General features: G+C 46.0%; 2 protein-coding genes across 10 annotated transcripts in view; both read right to left on the bottom strand.

Annotated features, from left to right (window-relative positions):
* The window catches only part of chd9 (chromodomain helicase DNA binding protein 9), a 52,943-nt gene extending 41,728 nt beyond the window's left edge, over positions 1-11,215 (bottom strand). For 4 of the 7 annotated variants that reach the window (XM_047041687.1, XM_047041689.1, XM_047041690.1 and 1 more), the window contains exons 1-2: positions 11,084-11,215; positions 6,468-8,128 (exon numbers count right to left, since the gene is read on the bottom strand). In XM_047041687.1, coding sequence (XP_046897643.1) covers positions 6,468-8,009 — 1,542 coding nt within the window. In that variant the 5' untranslated portion in view covers positions 8,010-8,128; positions 11,084-11,215. Of the gene's footprint in view, positions 1-3,279; positions 3,385-6,467; positions 8,129-10,265; positions 10,440-11,083 lie in introns of those variants that run through there. The other 3 variants (XM_047041688.1, XM_047041693.1, XM_047041695.1) reach the window with 3 other exon arrangements.
* A 663-nt stretch (positions 11,216-11,878) lies between these two features.
* Positions 11,879-18,258, bottom strand: LOC124482162 (akt interacting protein). Of its 3 annotated transcripts, none has more exons than XM_047042551.1 (10): positions 17,991-18,258; positions 17,068-17,195; positions 15,459-15,667; positions 15,289-15,353; positions 15,069-15,169; positions 14,645-14,733; positions 13,645-13,743; positions 13,431-13,538; positions 13,210-13,270; positions 11,879-13,004 (listed from the first exon to the last, which is right to left on the bottom strand). In XM_047042551.1, the coding sequence occupies exons 2-10, from the start codon at positions 17,113-17,115 to the stop codon at positions 12,897-12,899; spliced, it is 888 nt and encodes a 295-aa protein (XP_046898507.1). In that variant the 5' UTR covers positions 17,116-17,195; positions 17,991-18,258; the 3' UTR covers positions 11,879-12,896. The 3 variants fall into 3 exon arrangements, with proteins under 3 accessions (XP_046898507.1, XP_046898508.1, XP_046898509.1); XM_047042552.1 differs by having other exon boundaries at positions 17,068-17,192; XM_047042553.1 differs by lacking the exon at positions 17,991-18,258 and adding an exon at positions 17,425-17,522 and having other exon boundaries at positions 17,068-17,192.
* Positions 18,259-19,468: the final 1,210 nt, after the last annotated feature.

The following is a 19,468-nucleotide window of genomic DNA, read 5'->3' as shown; positions in this document are numbered from 1 at the left end:
GTCACTCATGTAGATTTAAGAGAGCATTTCAAGAGCCTGCCAAGGCAGCAGGGTGTGTGGGAGAGTGTGTATGTGTGTGTGTGTGTGTGTGTGTATAAGAGAGACAGAAGAGGGGAGCCCATCCATCTATAAGGATGACTCCTCCTCCACAGTCACAGGCTGACTGTAAGAGTGGAGCACAGCCACATCATTGCTCAGCCAGACCGACAGGTTCATTTGAGTCTGGCTTCCAGCGGTGGGCCTCTCTCGTGTTGTGACAGATTGTGCTGAAATAAGGACAGAGATAGCATGTCACAACCGAGACAAGGCGGTGGTGTCGAGCCAAACTGCTGCACAGAGGATGAACTGTACGGGTGAGCCACAAGGATGACGCCATTTTCTACGTGCAGTCAGACCCTGGGGGAGGGGGGGGGGGGTTCCTGTCGGGCTGCAGCGTAAGCCACCAGGGAGAGGGGGGGGGGGGAGCAGCAGGGGGTTTTCTGCCAGACCTTTACAGCTCCTTCATTATTGAAGCATTGCAACAACAAAAAAGAGAGCATGCACAGGCACACAGATCCACCCCACACAGGGGTGTGTGAGAGAGGGGAGAAGAAAAGAGAAAGAGAAAAGCAACAATGAGAGAAAGTGCAGAGCAGGCTGGATAGCCTGGGGGGGGGGGGGGGCGTTGAAGTCAGGGGTTTTTCTGCTCTAATTTCCACTTCCTCCAGAACAGGAGACAGGTGCCTGTGAGAAGGCTCTGGAGGGCACAGAGGGGGGGGGAGGAGGGGGCTGAGCCACTACACACACACACACACACAAAAACAAACAGTAGGCATGCTCATTGTAAACAGGAGCAGGAAGGGAGGCTGAGGACAGTCAGAAATTGGCCTCCATCAGTACTACTTAGCTGGGCTCACCAGACAACGTGACGCACACACCCACAAGGAGCTGTGCTACATAGCTGTGGGGAAGAGACCATTGTGGATGTAGACACATCTTGGTTAGAGACTGTACGAGCATTTGATAGCTTAGAATTGATTTGACAATCGATTTACAACATCCCACACTGACGATGGATGGACGGAATGTCGGAACATAAATCATATTGTGACGGCACACCGGCAAACAATTAGTGACAAGTAACAAGAGTTACTGTGGTTCTACTTGCATGGTAGATCATGGTCCATTCTATTTGAGGACCCTGAGAACATCTAGGAAGTCTTCCCATACTATGAAGTCTAGACAACTTTGCGTTAGGTGTCGAGGTCAAACCCCCCCCAAAAAAATATATATAAGACATGCCATCCCATAACTTTCGTTTGCCAACCGTTGTTGAGATATGCAGTCAGCCGGTAGCTGGCCTGCTTGGATGACGGCTGCGTCACGCCGGCTGTGTCACACATCAGCGGCACAGCCACGTAAGCAGCTCCGAGACAGGATCTGTGGGAGCGTTGGGAGTCGTGGGGGGTGGTGACAGGGAAATGACAGGGTCACAAGAGGACGCCCACGTCCAGCAGCAGCGCGGAGAGAGAGAGGGAGAGACCTGCACCGGAATGTGAACATGCGCTTGTCCCAGGAACAAGAGGCGGCCGTCTGTTTCCCTCAGCTCGAGGCGAGCACGGGCTGACAGGAGACAATAGCTCGATAAAAAAAAAAAACAACGCATTTGAATGTGTTTCCGTTTAGCAGGCGACATTCTCGTCACGCATGCTGAGAAGCTGTGTGTTGAAGGAGGAAGACGGGGTAGGATGTATGGAGCGACCATGTTTGCATCGACCACTGTTATTTGTGATGTAGTGGAAATGGTAACAAGACATTTAGGAATTTGTTCAAATAATTAGGCTACACTGAGGCTAGGCATGGGCAATCCTGACAACATGCGATGTGACGGACTAATAGATATATTATTCACATAATTATAACAATTAATAACATATGATAATTAGGCCTATGTCATAATAATGTAATGCTTGGCGGTGAGTGTTTGCTTGCTGAGAGTGGGAGCACAAGAACATTGTTGTAGAAATTGGGAAGCCAATATTCATTCTCCTGATTGGTTGTCACGATAAATTGCATAGAACTTTGATGTCTCTCCGCTCTCCATCGCTAAGCCCCACCACCCCCACCTTTCCTCCACTGGCTATGCATGGGAGCAAGTCACCTCAGGCTACACGAGGACAGCATGAAAGACACATGCAGTCTCTCATCCAAGAGACAGTCAAGGTGATGGCCAAAATAAAGGTAATATTGCGTCAGGTAGCCCTGGTGCACTCGCAACGAGCTGTTACAATCTTCTAATGCCGAGCAGTGTAGAGTAATGTCAACCATCAGCTGACTGAAATTAGGAAATCATTTCTGGGAAAGCAATTAGCACGTTTCCTTCTGTACTGCAAGTCCTTTAGGATGTTAAAACATTAACTTCAGTTGATTTGCTGGAAGATCATTTCACAGTAATGGTAAATTTGGTATAACAGGTACTGCAAAGTTTCCAACTGAACTTTTTTCCTGGTTTATTTATTGAGGTTTGTCCTTTTTTTCCACAAACTTTATATACTTTATATTTATATAAAGTATATAAAACTTTATATACTACTAAATATTGTGACATGAAGTTATATCTTTGTAAAACAAACTCTCCACAAACTCTCGCCTTACTGGCTGCCATGGAAACCAGTAAAGTTGGTAACGATCCCCAACTACAACCGAATTACCTGAGAAACCTGTTTCCTCGGCCACATAGCGACTTACACAAATCAGTAACTCACGCGATCGCCTAACTGCCATTTTACGGACAAAGAAAACACTGAACACTAACCAACTAATTTGAAAACTGAAGCACAATAACCGCTGTATCAAGTATAAACAAATGAAGCAAGCACAATGTCATTTTTTTTCCTCCGCCTCTTTTACATCCCAGGATTATTCTGAGCAGGCACGGAACCTTTCATTGACAGCCCTGTATTAAATATTCACACTCCACTGTCCCCAGAGACACGGTCTTCAGCCGGCCAGCGGCTGAGTTTGCTCTTGTCTGCAAGAGGTTCACTTGACAGGGGCTCCAGGAGGTCACGCCGAGTCACAAGCGTAAAGCCTCGCATTCCAGTCACACAAAACCTTGCGTTGACCGCTCGACAGGCCTGCGGACACACACTCCCAGAAGCACCCCCCCCCCACCAACCTTCGGCCAAAGAAGTCACAGCAACTTGATCCCTTGAGAACGGACAAGACAAAGACAGAGCGAAGGAGAAAGATAGAGAAGGGGGGGGAAAGCAGAAGAAAAATAATGCTTTTTGTTCATACCTACTGTGCAGTTTGGGCTGGAAGGGTTCCCACATGCTCCTCACTGTCTAAATCCAAGTACAACTCACCCCTCCCTCTCTTACACCCCCCCCCCCCCTCCTTTCTGCAGCCCTCCCCTTCCGCCAGCAACCAAGACTGCTTTAAAAAGCTTCCTCTTCACCTCTGACCCGCGCTGTCCCCGCCCCCTTCTGGCAAGCCTCCAACACTGACAGGCAGATGAGGCCGGATACAGGCTGGGAGCACACGAGAGAGCGAGAGAGAGAGAGAGCGAGCGACAGAGAGAGAGAGAGAGAGAGAGCGAGAGCGAGAGGGAGGGTGTGCGAGTGTGAGAGACAGCCTATCATCTTGCGGCCACACAGAGGGCAGGTTTCCCAGCGGTGGGGAGGGGGGGGCCCTCCCCCACAGCAGAGTGACATGGTGTCAGGTTTCAGGGCTGGCTGCGGCACGGCTTGGCTGAGAGTTATATAAACCTCGCTGGGGAAGGTCAGGAAGCAACAAAGACAGCAATTCAGTGGGGGCCCCCAGACACCCCGGGCTTCACAAACATGCACCCCTCGCCCCACCAGCGGAGCGGTAGAGAGGGAAGGGGAGAAGAAGATGGGGGAGTTCTAGACTAAACCAGCAATACAGACAGGAGGCACCTGCAGTACAGCACATCAGCTTATTTAGCCATCAGCGTCTGGGCTTCGTCTGCATCACATGATCACGTGTTCCTCCAATCCTGGTGCGAGTCTAGACAGTCTGTGGCAGCACATGGTGCCAAGAGCCCATGATATTATGATGGCTCTTTCGTATTAATTAATGTAGTTTATAGTAGGCCTGGTCAAACAGACTGCTCCTCATGCAAAGTGTTAGTCGACAAAAAGGCCTACTATTTCAGATGCATCTTGGAAATGGGTTAAAAGTAGGCTGGGCATCATATATAATATGGGGTTCACATTTATTTAAAATGCTAGATTATTTGGTGGGAATTTAAAATGTTTTAACAAAGCAGTGTTTTCAGTTATGCTGTCCCCAAGTGTTAAGAATCGCTTGGCTTCACAATTCTGAACAAAGCGTCTCTGTTGAGAGAAGTCAGCCTGTCTGCAAGTGTGAACGGTAGCAGCCTGTGTCACAGCAAAGCATTGTGGGTACGGGGCTTGGACTGGACAGGCCATCTCTAATGCTCCACAACACACATCACTCACTCCATCTTTGCGACAGTGTGCAAGGAGTAAGAACAACATTGTAATATATGACATCATTGGTAGAAAAAGGCATTTCAATATAGGCTAGGCCTCGTTGAAATGGAGATTTCAGTATAAAAGTACTGAGTATGACTGAAAAGATAAATGGGAATGTCATACTGTGGAACTAAACTTGGCTGTAAGCACCTAGCAACACTGTAGGTGTACCGCAAATTGCGATCTTCTTGTCCCTGGATATGAGGACCACAGCAAAACAATATTGATCGTGAGGCTTTGAGAATCGGCGTCTGGCAATCCACCCGTCGTTAACAGTCGGAAGTCCTAATTAGCCCCATGCACTGCAGGGGAGTGGGAGCGGGCAGTGTCCAATGATGTGGCCCTGTCTGCTCAGCAAGCACACTGGCTGTCAGCTCTTCACACACCAGTGCACATGAATAGTGTGGTCTGCCCATGAGCATCAACACAAGGCAGGATGTTGACACAGACAAGGGGTGGGGGTGGGGGGGGGCGTTTGTTCAACCGTTCGTGTTCAGCGTTCCTCCGTTTCAATTACAAACATCTGGGGATAGGCAAGTGGGATCCTTCCGATTGCATCATTCTGTAGTGGGTGTGGCTTGGCAAATAAATAAAAGCGACAACAACCCAAAAACCCTACACGGTGGTGTGCTGTAGAGACAGGATGTTCCAGCCTGTGTGTCATTAGAGCACAACACTGAGCAGGTAGGGGGTACTCAATACTGATCTCGGTGGGCCTTGTTAGTTGTTGCTAGCAGTGTGTGTGTGTGCGCGCGCGTGTGTGTGTGTTGACCAGCACAGAGACTCCTGTGTGAGCAGTGGGCCCTGGAGCAGGAGGACTGACAGGCTGGATGGTGGTCAAGGCTTCTGAGGCTCTGGTATACGTCACTGGGGGGGCCAGGGAGGTCTGCAGACGCTGCTACGCTACTGGTCAGCTCAGCTCCTCAAACCGCCTCCAGCCTGTCAGAGCCAGCTAATGCACTCACTCTCCAGTTCTTCCACCCTATCTCTCTCTCCCCCCCCCCTCTCTCTCTCTCCCTCCTCCCCCTCGCTATCCTTCTACGCTCCCTTTCACTGACTGGTACTCACACGCACGCACGCACACAAATCTGCGATAGCAACCACAACAGCAGCAACCATCCCCACTCTCCAGCCATGCAGTGCGCAAGTGCCTTTAGGCTGGCCTGACCCACATCTTGATATAGCCCTAAGTATGCTTACAGTAAGTCCTGGAGACACTGCTGCCACTCTTAATCAGGCCCTACCTGCTGTCTGAGCACTGGGAGGCTAGGCTGGATGGATCATTAGCATTTACAGGAGGCTCCCCACCCCCACCACCCCCACCACCCCCACCATCCCCACCCCGCTTCACTCCTGTCCACTCTCCACCTCTGATTGCTGGTTTCCAACAGACCTGCTTGTGCTCTTTCTGGGCTGGTTAAACATTACATGGGTGGCTGGTGGCTGCCAGACGATATGCAGGACAGCATGTCAAAGCTCTCAAGCTCGCTCTCCTCTCTCCCACACCAAGTCTGCGGAAGGCTTGCTGCCCTGGGCTACACAGTACAGAAAACACTAATTTCTCTTAATCTGCCAAATGCATTTCAACTGCTAATTCCATTTCAGATGCTAATTCCTCTTTCCTATGCAAATGTTGATTTGAAAAGGGAGTCAAATGGAATTGGAATTGAAATGGAAGGGATTGATTTGATCCTACTGAACAGGACTAACATGTAGCATAGTTAAATACAAAGATTATGTGTGAATACTATATATTCTTATCTTAAATACTGCTAGCAGAAATAAATTATTTCCCCTTCATCCTTCCTATATTGGAATGTGTTTACATCTCTCTGCCAGGGTGACAGACCTGAAGAGGCACTCTTCAACAACTGAATTAGCCTGACTTTTGCCCCAGTTCACTTGTGGGAGGCCAGAATAATATCATAGTACATCTCATTCAAATGTGTGCCGTGATTGACTTACCTGCTCTTCTTCATAGGGGTCCATAGCTGGGGAGTTCCTGTCCTCCATGTCGTCGTCCCCGCCCGGGCTCCCGTTGGTCCAGGAGCAGTTGGAGCCATCCTGCTGGCTGAGGGCCGCTTCCAGCTGGGGCAGAAGCTCGTCAGCCAGCAGATCAGGGGCCTCCAGGCCCTCAAAGCCCCCTCCTCGGGCCTCCACGGGAAGAAGGTTGTCCTCCAGGGACTGATAGCCATTACTGGTGGTAGCTGGAGCCCCAGCGGAGCCACAGCTCTGGGCCTGCTCCAGGGGCAGCTGGCTGGCTACGCTGGGGTAGCAGCTCATAGCTTGCCCGAACATCTCAGAGGAGTCGTAGTTTCTATGGGTCTGTCTGGTGCAGCGCATGCCCCGGAAGGGACACTCTTCAGCCTGGTTGACAGAGACCTGAGGCTGGCCCATACCGGGAGCTGTGGAAAACTCACACCCAGCAGCGGAGAGCTCAGGCACTGAGGAAGGGTGAGGGGCTGTGGTGGCAGTGGTCATGGACACCGGGGCTGAAGACAAAGTCTGGCTCAGGTTGGGCATGTTGGCTTGTCCTGGGAAAGAGGAGTACTGAGACGAAGGGTAGGCAGTGGCTGAGCTGACCGAGCAGGATGGCAGGGTGTGACCCATGGAGGAGGACTGCATGGAGAAAGACAGGCTGGCGTCCTCCTGTCCTGACCCAGGGAAGGCCTGAGCCCCCGGGGCCATTTGATATCCACCCTGCTGCTGTAGAGGAGCCCCGGCCAGAGAGGCATTGGGGGTGTCCACATAGGATTTGGGCAAAGATCCAGTGTTAGTCACAGGCCTGGGGTGGAAATGAGCTCCCCCAATAGTTAACTGGTTGTGGTGAACCGACTGCTGGCTTTGGGTGAGGCTTCCCTGGTGAAAGGGGAAGTTGTGGTGTTGTGGTAGAGAATGCTGCTGGTGCTGGCTTAGGAGTAGTGGATGCCTTTGTTGCATTTGTTGGTGATGCGGCGGTGGTACTTGTTGACATGGGTGGTGTTGCTGTGTCTGTCTTAGGTGATGCTGCTGGCTTTGCAGTTGCTGCTGCTGTTGATGATGATGATGCAATTGTTGCTGTTGTTGTTGCTGGGCATGTGAGTGGTAAAGATTCCCATTCTGGTCCTGGTTGCCCCACATGGGGCTGCTGTTGGAGAACAGCCCATTGGACTGGGGAGCTTGGCTCATGGGGGCACTATGGTATTGAGTATGTTGTTGGGCTATCATGCCACCACCTCCGACTGGGCCCTCTGATCCAGGAAAAGGCATTGCCATAGGGTTCTGTGTCTTAATAGCAGTATAGTGAGTTATCTGATGCCCATAGGGCATGGCCTGCGGGTTGGCTGTGGAAGGGGTTGGTGGGAGCATACCGGGGTGCTTCCCGGGGACCAGAGTCTCGACCTGCAGCGGTTCGAAGCCAGCGCTGAGGTTCAGCTCATCCACCAACGAGGGTCCTGGAGGGAAGCCCTCCTCAGCCAACCCCTCCAGCCCTCCCACAAACAGGCTGGGGTCATCAAAGAAGTCCATGATGGGATCTGTCGTGGAACACGTGCCTGTCTCCCCTGCTTCAGACTGCTGCTTGGTCCTAGCTAGTGCTGAGGAGCGACACAGGCTGCTGAGCTACAGGTAGTCCATCACACAGGGTCCTGTTTTTTGGGGGGAAAGGGGAACATTCAATTAGATTTGAGAAGAGTGAAAACACTGAGCTGCTTCATAATTGTGGATATTTCTGGGTCATTTATTCAAATGGAGTTTCTTTTTTGTGCTCACATGTGTATAAACAGTTCCGGAACTTTTTTCATTTGTATTCTAAAAAAGGTACCGATGGATGACTGTGCAATTGATAACCCCAACCTACAACAAACAAATGTCTCGATGCACCAGAACCTTCCAGAAAAGCCTGGTAATGGCCAGTTAGGTCAGTCTGAAATGGGATAATTGGCACCATCAATTATTTCTGGCAGCAGGTAGCTTGTCTACATGTGTGGTGCTGAAGCAGCAGCTGAACAAAGCCAACTGCCAGCCACCAGCCAGGTGCCTCCTCCCTCTGTTGGAGCCCACTGATCCTCCCAGTCGTGTGAAGCTGCCTGCTCTTGCATCCTGTGTGGGAGGTGCAGACAGCTGATGCCACTTTAACAGGCACCGAGCCAGGCAGCCTTAAACCACAAACCAGTAGATGACAGAACACCCCGGTCAGTCACGACATGCTGAGAGCTGCTGACTCACTACAAACACACACTCGACATATCAGTGACGAGACCTCATGCTACAGGTGGCCTAGCCCGGGGAACCAGAAAAATCTGTGAGCTCATGCTTTATATGCTCTGGCATATCTGGACACCCTCCCATTCTAATAGATTTTCCTCCGGCAAGGAAAGTGTTGGGCCAATCACAACCGTATATCTGACACGGGGCGGGTATAATACAATAACTGTACATAAAAGCGATTCTTGAGGCATTTTTGTAAACAACCAACATGCTGTTTTGTTGCTCTGGTAGGTTGCATCCATCCAATTATGTTGACAAGCATTTGGTCTGCGCCCGACGAGAACGCCCAGACTGAGATTACACAACATTTGCGAAATGGTCAGGCGATACGGTACAGGTTATCAGCACTGTACTCACAGCTAAGAATAATTGCTGCTTTGTCATATTTTGTATTCTGACTGACTAGAGAGGTTGTCCCCATTTGACTTGGTTACCTCAATTTAAGAGGAGTGTAAGAAGATTTCTAAAAAGGAGGATGGGGCTCGTGGGGGATACAAGTGCCAATTTCTTTGCTATTTTGCTAATTCCTAGTTCTGCTATTGGGTGATTATTTGGAACCAGGAGTATCTCTTGTGACACTGACCTAACCTCTTGCTGAAGACAGAGATAAGTGGTTTTTGGCACAGTAACACATGCATGTTCCCCAGTTTTGCCTTGGACCATTGAGTTGAATGGCAACGCCAAATGAAAACAAACTCCCTAGTTTACAGCATGATACAGCCATTATGGCCCTCATAATGTCCCTCAAACTTTAGCCTACCTCATCATGGATTGGGATGAAAGCTATGATTAGGACTAGTGCAAAACACACCACAATTTACTTAACCATGAATAAGGATTATATTTTCAGACAGTTTTTTAAATAACCGAAATAATTCAGACTATAAAAATCATGCTACTCCTGGAAAACCTCGAAAACGTACAGTTTAGAGTACATGCAACAGGTCCCATCCTAACTCTCGTGCATTAGCCTCGTCTCTGTGGTTTCCTGCTTACCCAAGCGAGCTTCTTTGTTTATCATGAGCTAAGACTTTACACGGCCACAAATGGATCTTTATACCCTTGCTTCTTCAACACCACAGTATGTACACAAATATAAAGGCGTTGTCCAGATGATTGATCTATTATCCATGAACAAAAATCTGAGATAAGAGCAATCGTAACGGGACAGACACACACGTTAAACACACAATTTATAAAACCCAACTAGCATCACACGCTAACTTTCTAAATTTAGTTCAGCTGTGCTGATCTCAACGCGTTAATGATAAAGTAAATGCATCCTTGAGGAATCATAATTTTGCATACAAATTGCTATATCCACGCGCTACTTTCTTGCTTGCAAATTGACGCTGACGAACTAGATTAAGTTGTGTTTCGATCAATAACAAGACAAGTGAAACTAAACGGGTGAAACACACTGATATAATTGTGTATATTACTTTTACATGCATCAAAACTAACTAACTGGGACGTTGGACAAGATAAGTCTTCTGAGTTCAGCAGCATCCTCACTAGTGTTTATCTTGTCCTGGACATCTATCTCGTTGCAATGTGCGGCCTTGCTGCTCCTCCTGACCTCCGAAGGCGATAATCCAGCGCCACTGGTGTTACCCAAGGAAGTCGTTTTAAGAGGTGGCAAGATGAAGGAGAAACGGTCAACCTCAACTTTGTCCGTCTTGAAACTGGCTAAAACATGGAAAATATTTATTACTAGAATGTTCCGCTTAAGACATGAATCGCACACGTGTTCCCACATCACTACTTTCCAAGCCCCTTGAATGGTGTCGTGACGCCTTGGTTGAATATGGAGGGCAGAGGTGGATGGGCTTGGGTAGCCATTGACGAGAAATTAACCATCAAAAAAAGACACTGTCTATAGACGAAGTTTCGTTTTATCGACGTGTCACGTAATCAAATTTAACGGCACAATTAGCGTTAAGAAAAGATAACGATGCTTGCCACGCTCACACAGCAACATCTAAACAGCATGTCGCTGTCAATTCGCGACCACCACAACGACAAAGCGAAACCCTTGTACTTGTTAAAATAATTTCAACTTTATTAAACCTCAACGGGAAAGATACATAAAGTGCATACATTAAAAAAGGTACACACCCAACCGAGCCATGTGTTTTAGTGTTCTTTCAATAACAGCGCTTAGCTTGTAGCCTACTTGCCTGAGTCCGACTGGGAATCCCACACAGCCACAGTAGTGACCAGCTGGGCTGCCAGACCGAGCTCAGTGTCTCTATACCCATAAAATGACAGCTAGGCTTACTCCTCGGAAGCAAAATGTTGAATTAGTTGTCTAAAGAATGATAAGTACTTACCATATTAGACCAATATGTAATGAGGGAAAAGTTTAGATAATAAAGAGAGATTTATATCGGCGAAGTTGTATGTAGTTGCACCGCTGCTGGCGACCACAGCGGCTCTACCGAAGCTGACGTGACGACGATAAGACTCAATTTGCATATCAGTTACTTGCTTTCTGATTGGACAGCTGAGAATTTGCCCAAGTTTCATTGTGTCGAGACAATTTCCGAGCCGGTTCCTTATAGATAAAATGTATTTTACTGATATTTCCTCAAAACATTACCCATGAAACATTACGTCTATAGATAGCAAAGAACTGTAGTCTTAACGTCAGGACACACAAGATGGCTGCGCAAGGGCTAAAGCCAATCCGCGGAGGTTTTACTTCTATGACTGTAGTCTTTGAGTCTCAGGATACTGTGTTGACAGGAGAGGGAGATAGTGGGAGAACTACTTTCAGCTGTCAGTGTGTGGCGCTCTCTGGTGGACTATCATCACATTCCATTCAGACTAGTATTGACGTGGAACCTTGGTCGTTTCTACGAAGAACATCTGGTACAAAATACATGGAGCCATTCAAATACTTTACGTAATGGAACTTGTGTTGAAGTACAGACGAAAATATTAGCTTATAATGACGCCTTCCTCGTCAAATAATCGGTATGGTCCTTTTTAAGGTAGGCTACACTTTCATAAATATAGTTTACAACCGACATTTGGCACATTATGAAGTAAATAACTTAGTGTAAACCTCAAATGTCAACCAGAACTTCAATTGTTAACATGAAGCACACGAAAGACCATAAGGATATGCATAAATCTGTTTATTCGTCTTCAGACAGAAAAGCCTTTAAACACGCATTGCCAATACAGCACTGCCGTTGAGACACTGATGACGACTGTTCGATTTTAGGGGGGTGAAATAAGTAGGCCAACACATGTTCAAAAGTCTACAGGGCAACGTGAAGTAGAAAAAAAATATATACGTTTACCGAATTCACAGCGTATAGAGCCGACAAGCTTCAGCAAGAAAATTATTCCTGTCGAGGTCAGCTATTTCCACAGCATCCATTATTTACAGATCACACCAATAAACTGATTAAGTGTAGGCTTAAAATATTTTTAAAAAATTAAATGAGTAAAGTACAAGAGATTATTTAATTAAATTAAAACCGTAAATTCCTGCTCAGCCTCATATATATATTATGAACTATAAGACAAGCGTTTACACAGTTAATAGAACAATTTAGATAACCAAATAAGTAAAAACATAAAAATTGAATCTAATTAAATTTGACAACGCGTAAATGTGGTCAAACAAGAAATTATAACTTTTGCACCCAACCTCTGGACTCCAAAAACATTCCAATGTCCCATTAATAACCAGTCCTAAACACACTAACAAGTGGTCATCAATCTACAGACAAAATTGTGGCCATACAGACATTACAGCCCAACTCTAATCGATGAAGATGCTTATTCTCTGGCTCTTATTCAACCATCATTGAAAGGGTATCATAACCAACCCCAATGCATGTGCGAGGATCTAAAGAAATCAAAAAGCTCTTTGATTGCATTGCAGCCTATAGTGTTACTAGACATCCAGTTGTCGTAGTTGCTTTACATTTACAGATAAATACTCTTTAGTTCTGAAGCCATCTGAGCAGATGCCTACAATGCTTTTAAAGCTGAGCAAGTGTTGACTTAAAAATGGAGTCCATCCAACTGGTTCAGAGCGCCAATTAGCATGATCAGCTGAGGTGCATTCTGTGGCATGGTATTCTGCTCTGCGCCTCCCTCTAGTGGCTCTTTGGCAGGACTGCATGCTCAGCTTAGGGGTGGGTTGTCATCTTTGCTGAAGGGCTGTGTGGTTCCTGGCTTCACCCAGGACAGTCCTGACACCTGCAGGCCCTTGTGGTGATCTTCAGGCCGTCTCTAGGGACAACAAAGACACATTACACACTGGCTGGCACCATGGAAACAGCTCACAAATCCCAACCAATCAAAACCTTGCTGGCTCATGCCAACCCTTCTGGGAGCCAGAAGGGAAACTGACACCTAGTCTAGGAAGGACTCCCACAGGTCCAGGTTTAAAAGGGTGTTGGGGCTTTTACTTGCTGCGCCTGTTTTGTATGCTCACTTTGTGTGTGAACATCCGGTCCTTTGCCTCGTCATGGACAGCTGGGTTCCATGGTGAGAAGCTGGGAAAAACAACACAAAAGAAAACAGACCATCACACCAACACCTTTTTTTTAACAATTTCACTAGTTTCTTATTGTCATCACACTTATGTTTACAGGGTTATGCATTTCCAGTGCTCTGTGGTCAGTGTCATGTAAGGCACGGGGAACATTCAACAACCTTATTGCATACGGATCGTCAATCTTCGGCTGGTCGAAGAGGTGACTGTTGCATAGTTTCACACTGTCTACCACCTTGCTTTTGAACAGCTGCACATCTTTGTCATACCTAAGAACACATTCAAGAGTGTTAATAAACAACCCGAGTTCAGCACCTGGGCACAAAGGGGGTGCTATGGTACAGTAGGGTCAAATATGAACAGCCAGGGACTCACAGCACAGCGGCCTCTGGGTTAAGTGGCTCCAGGGTGCTGATCTTGTAGAATACTGTGCGTGCGTACATCAGGACTTGCCAGATGTGGTTGTGATTGCGTCTACAGGAAGACGGAGATATAAATTCAACAAAAATGTTTTGATAAGGACAACAATTGTTTTTGAAATACAGGAAATTCAAAAAGATGATCCCTTCAAAACAACAGCAATGTAGAACTGTAGAACAAGTGCAGAACTACTGTCCCACGTGTGCTACAGCACTTGGTGAGAAACTACAGGTATTTCCATGTGCAAAGTTGATGTGGGCCAGAGGCACCCTAGCTCCTAGGGAGCGCCCAGGGGCTGTGTCCAGCTGAGCAAACAGGCCAGGAGCACGGCAGAGCAAAGTGGGAGCCACAGTAAACACTGGGCCTTTGTGAGATATACATGACAGTCATAACTCATGACTCATACAGCCACACCTCTCAGGGAGAGACACTGTACCACTCACGTCTCTCTGCATGCCTGCTTGCACTTCAGTACAGGGTCAATGTGATGCTGTGTCAAGATACGGTCAGAGCAGACATTTCTCATGGACAGCGTATAACAAATGGCACAATGACACCTTGCCACATTGCACTACTTGTATCTTTTGTACCATTTGCATTTTTATATTGTAAATTATGGCAACTTTATCTTTTATTTGATACAAATTTTTTTTTTTTAATTACAAATCCCATTAGTATTAGTTAGACTTTGAACCTTTAGTAGTTAGACCACGTATTTAAGTTTTAAGATTCCTATATGTTTAATGTATGCACCTTCCTGCCAAAGTAAATTCCTTGTCTGTGCAAACTTTCATGGCGATTAAAACCCTCTCTGATTCTGATGAGCTATGCACTGGGGGCTATGTGCTGGGATGGAGGAAACATCTTCACTGATGGAAAATCTCTCAATTGCCTTCATTCACAACACATTCCAAAGCATTCCAAGTGTCAAATGTAGAAACCATATGGGCCTGACCTCCACTTGTTGAAGGCTCTCCTGACATCGAGCTCTCCTGACACTGGGTCCACTAGGGGGTGGAACACTGGGATGTCGAAGACAACTCTCTGAAATACAGAAATAAGTCATCAGCATTCTAAACATATAGAGGTTCTCTGACAACAACAACAACTCCATGGTCCGGTTTCCCCCTCAATGCATGACCTCCTTAAAAAACCGACAACAAAATAGAGACCTAGTGTGTTTATATAGTGTTCATAATGTTTATCTAATAACGTATTCATTTAGCGGATTTTAGATTTGTATTTAAATTTCAAAGCGATGTCCAGATGGTGATTTGGACCTGCAGCCTTCTGCTCTGCATGTCAATTGTTCCTCCCACTGAGCTGACACATTCAGCTCCATTGATAAACATACTGTAACTGAGTAAAAGCATACTCACAGGACACTCCCCGTCAGGGTAGTTGTCTGGGATGTACACAGTGAATTTGAAGACACCGTCCTGGTACAAGCCATGTCTGATGAATATGACCCCAAACCACACTGGAGACAAGGAAGAGGAACAATGAATCTGAACGCTTTCCTTTTATTCTTCCATTCCTATGGGACATTAGCCATTTTCCGTCTCATGTATAGGCCTACATAGGAGAGGAGGTTCTTACTCAGTGCTGATTTGTACGATGGCTGTACATAGATTCCTGGGAGTTTCTGCTTGATCACTAGCGTGCTGCAAACCACAGACAAACACATGGGCAAAGTCACATTGATTGTGGAAAATGTGGGTCATGCACCCATTCTGATTGGGGGGGGGGGGGGGGGGGGCTGTACTTACAACTCAGCCAGCAGCGAGTACTCCAGGTAGAAGGGGCCATAGGAGGCGTGTGTGCCGTTGGCTGCCTGGACTGAGGCGGCAGGGGAGGCTGGCTTGGTGATGGGGACCGCGTTCTTCGGGATGGAGGGCAGCTGCTTCTTTCCAAAGGGCGGCCGGGCGGGGCTGGCTCTCTGCTCGCCCTGACCACTCTGCTCCTCGCTATCAGATCTCTGAACAGTCACACACGGAGCAACAGACAGTCTGTTATTTGGCATCAGCCAGTCCAACACAAACCTGAAACATAGCTGATTTTGGGGGGGGAGGAACAATTCAACCATTACATCCGAGCTGGTAGCTGCAGATGCCTTAGAACCTCATTGGATAACCAGGTAGGCTGTGCAAAAAGAAACCTAGTAATGCTCAACCCCTGATCCACATTCAGATCCTTGTTATAAGACACCATTAGTATGACAGCAGAAACTGTCCGAGGCAACGCCCATATGCTGCGACTTCTCAGGTTTCAGTAACCGTCTGGGATCTCTTTCCTCCCTTCACAGACGTTGGATCTTGCCTGGGACAGCCAGCACTAAAATACACTTCACATCCTATTCGCCGGCCCCTGCAAAGCAGGTTGGGATGGTTCACAGCAGAATATAAGCCAGAAATGCATCACAGGACTACTAAGCATGTCCCCATATGTCTAATGCAACTACGGCAGGAATGCAAGACCTTAAAGCAAAACATGTACCACTATGCTTTGCAGTTACTGGGTACAATGAGCATACAGTAGCTCTTCTTGGAGAACTGGGCAGGGAGTACTCACACCCATGCTAATTGCAGAGCCGTTGCACCGCTTAAACATTTTTTTGTGACACCTTTTGAGTAGTGGAAAATACCAGGAATGTGGTTACAGCCATATAGGCAGGTAGTACCTTACTAGCATGGAATAAGCAATCTTCACAACCTTAACAGGCCTAATAATTGACAGGCCATTTAAGTACAAGGTTAGCCAGTCAGCTCCTGTTTATGTAACGTTCAGTAGCAAGACAGAGGAGGTCAGACAGTTCAGTTCTGTACAGGTAGGCTTTGTCAGTTAGATGAAGAATAGCAAAGTGATTAGTTATAGTAAACACAGCACAGACCGATACTCAACCAACCCTTTAAGGCCAAATCATCCAATCTATTGGGATCTAGCATGCATGGTTGCTAACAGGTCCATAGCTGGTGGCCGTTCCTGATAGGAACATGCCACAAGCTGCTTCTACACCAGTTCTGCATGTGATCATCTCACAGTCACATGTCTGACTCCCCCCTGTGATCTCCTAAACTTAGTGTATACTAAACCATAACTCTCATCAGGATGATTAAAAGACTAGTCGTCACTGGCTATGATTGGTTGAAAAAGCCCAAAGAGGTCATGAAATCACACCACCCCCTTAATGTTAAGGCTACACATCAGTACAATTCCAGTCCTCCAAGAATCCTAGGAAACTTAAGACAGATGATAGGTTTAAAACAGCCATATACATCCATCAATCCACACTGAGGTTTTGTAACTCATTCCAAACAAGCAGTGAAAATGGGTTGTAACAAAGCCACTCATGGAATGAGGTGACAGGTGTCATTTTACCTTACGACCGGGATTGGTAGACATGCTCCAAAATGGATTTAGGTTCATTACTCATCAAAGTCCAAATTGGTGTCCGTCTATGTCGGGCCCACGAAAAGTGTTGCCTCTGCCATCCGTTGTCGTTTCTGCTGGTTAGATTGGGAAACAAATGATTGGATAAGTGAAACACACACACACAAACAATGAGTAATCTAAGGCTGACGGACAGCTGGCTGTTAGCTTGTCTACCGTTTCATCATGTGCAGATTCTGATGTAAAACTGCCAATCTGCCAGTTACAGTACAGTACGCCATAAAATCATTAGCTAGTTTGGAAAGGTTTGCAACTACAGTACTAGGCCTAGGCCTCAAGTCTCACCTGATCGCCGTGAGACGCATTTCAACCATTTCACACGCCAAACTTTTGATAAAACTTGAGCCCTGATGGCAACCTTGAAACTATGGCCATGGTATGGAATTTCTCAGCCAGATAATCGAAGACTACCTCAGTGAGTAGCATTACAACAGCACAAACCAAAAAAGACATTGCGTGGAATTTAAAATTAAATTGACTCTTGCCATCTTAGGCACAGACAAAGTATACTGCAATGCAATAGTCCGCAAGCTTCAAGGTAACACAAGCTAGCTAGCCTATCTGACAAGCAAAACAACGTTGACATTAGCTAGCACCCCCAGTCTGTTGTGTTGACGACTGCAGTTAGCGCAAGTTAGCTATCAAGCTATATACACTAGTTAGCTTAGGTAGCTTGACGTTAGTAGCTCACCAACGTTAGTATAGCTTTGTACCTAGGACAAAAGTTAATGTAACACCCTGCCTGACAACTAAAACATTGCTGAGAGAAAAAGACAGCTGTCGTGTGGCAAAACATTGCATTCCTAGTAAGCTAAATTATGCTAACGTTAGCTAGCTGGCTGTAAACTTACCTTCTTTGACAGCGCAGCGGCCAGGAAATAAAATCAGGTCTTATTTTTTTGATGAGCTGTTAAGACTAGATGTCTGCAGCCCAAATTGATAAGAAATGATTAATCAGTTAGGTATAGACACTGTCAGAAACAACAGATATGGTTACAGGGACACCGACATTCTTTGAATATCCGTCAGCTGTTTAGATAGAATCTACCGAAGATTGCTAGTAGCTTGCTAGGCTAGCTAGTAAGTAATCTCTTACGAACAACAAATGCCGAACCACCAGGATTCAATCTAACTTGATGATGATGGGCGTTTCCTACGGTTCCAATTGGAGTATGATTCTTTAACTTTTCAAGTCTTGTTTTAAAGCACTAATAGGTCTATCGATAAGCTTCGTTTCAGGGTTATAAACTAGGATCGAGATAATATTTCCAGGTTATAAACTATGTTGAATATTATATCATACGAGTTTTTTTAAATAGATATACTGAAACCAAATGGCTTCCACTGGCTCAGTTATTTAATTATGTTAGTTTAATTTGTATTAGTCATATGGAATAATGTTATTTTAACTTGTTTAACTACATGCTCTTATGGTTTCTTCCCTTTAGCTCTATTTTTTGGTTGTCCACAATATGTACTTCTTGTTTTTGACTACCCGCAATGCTGTGGGGCTATCTTGTTGTTATTATCAGTGACCTATGCACTTTGTGAAGCTCTCTCTTGGAAGTCGCTTTGGACAAAAGCGTCTGCTAAATGAATAAATGTAATGTAAATGTAATGTTATAAGAGCAAACTCGTACAGCTCCAGTCCATTAAGGGGAATGCATCATCAGCCTTTCGTTTGTTTCACATTATTGCTTTATTGTGAACCATGCTTCAGTGGCCTTGATATTTGTTGATTGATTGATTTCCTGACAAAAACGCTTGATTATCATTCTAGAGAAAAACTAATTTAATGCATCACTGATTGAATTAATTGAAGGAAATGGCATGTCCGAGTTTCAGAGCAAATACAAATGACTGACTTAATTGTTATCATCTGTGTTCTGTTTTGTCCCAAGTACACTCCACTGAGAAAGGTAATTAACGTCCAGTTTCTTGATTGAAGCAGTCAACAATGCAAGGTCACTGACTCTTTTGACACAAACAAATCAAAGAGCAACACAAACAAGTTTGTGACAACCTTGCCTTCATTGACATTGAGATAAGTCAGTCATGTCCCTGAATACCTTCAGTCATTTTTTTTTCTTATCAATTAATGTGACCTTCCATGGTCAGCCACATACATTTCAGTATTAATTGATAGAAGATTGGATTTACATTTTTAATAACAAAAGCACTTATTGAAGCTAAACAATCATACTCATGGTGAAAATGTTCAGGCTAATTTTCTAAATGAAAAGGTCAAGTTATAAGGTCACTGTCACTGTGAGCCCATCGAGCAGCTCAAACAAATGTGCTTATTCTGATACAACATGCCAGTAAGGTC

The sequence above is a fragment of the Hypomesus transpacificus genome, chromosome 19, assembly GCF_021917145.1.
Source record: "Hypomesus transpacificus isolate Combined female chromosome 19, fHypTra1, whole genome shotgun sequence".
Lineage (NCBI taxonomy): Eukaryota > Metazoa > Chordata > Actinopteri > Osmeriformes > Osmeridae > Hypomesus > Hypomesus transpacificus.
The sequence above is the reverse complement of the archived record's forward strand: the minus strand, read 5'-3'. Positions and strand labels throughout refer to the sequence as shown.

Bases quoted from the DNA above. Each gene is read 5' to 3' on its own strand.
- LOC124482162 (XM_047042551.1), bottom strand. From the start codon at position 17,115: ATGAACCTAAATCCATTTTGGAGCATGTCTACCAATCCCGGTCGTAAG. The intron at 13,744-14,644 runs GTCAGGCCCATA...GTCTTCCTGTAG, and splicing joins AGAGCCTTCAACAAGTGGAG to ACGCAATCACAACCACATCT. The intron at 13,271-13,430 runs GTTGTTGAATGT...TGTTTTTCCCAG, and splicing joins GACGATCCGTATGCAATAAG to CTTCTCACCATGGAACCCAG.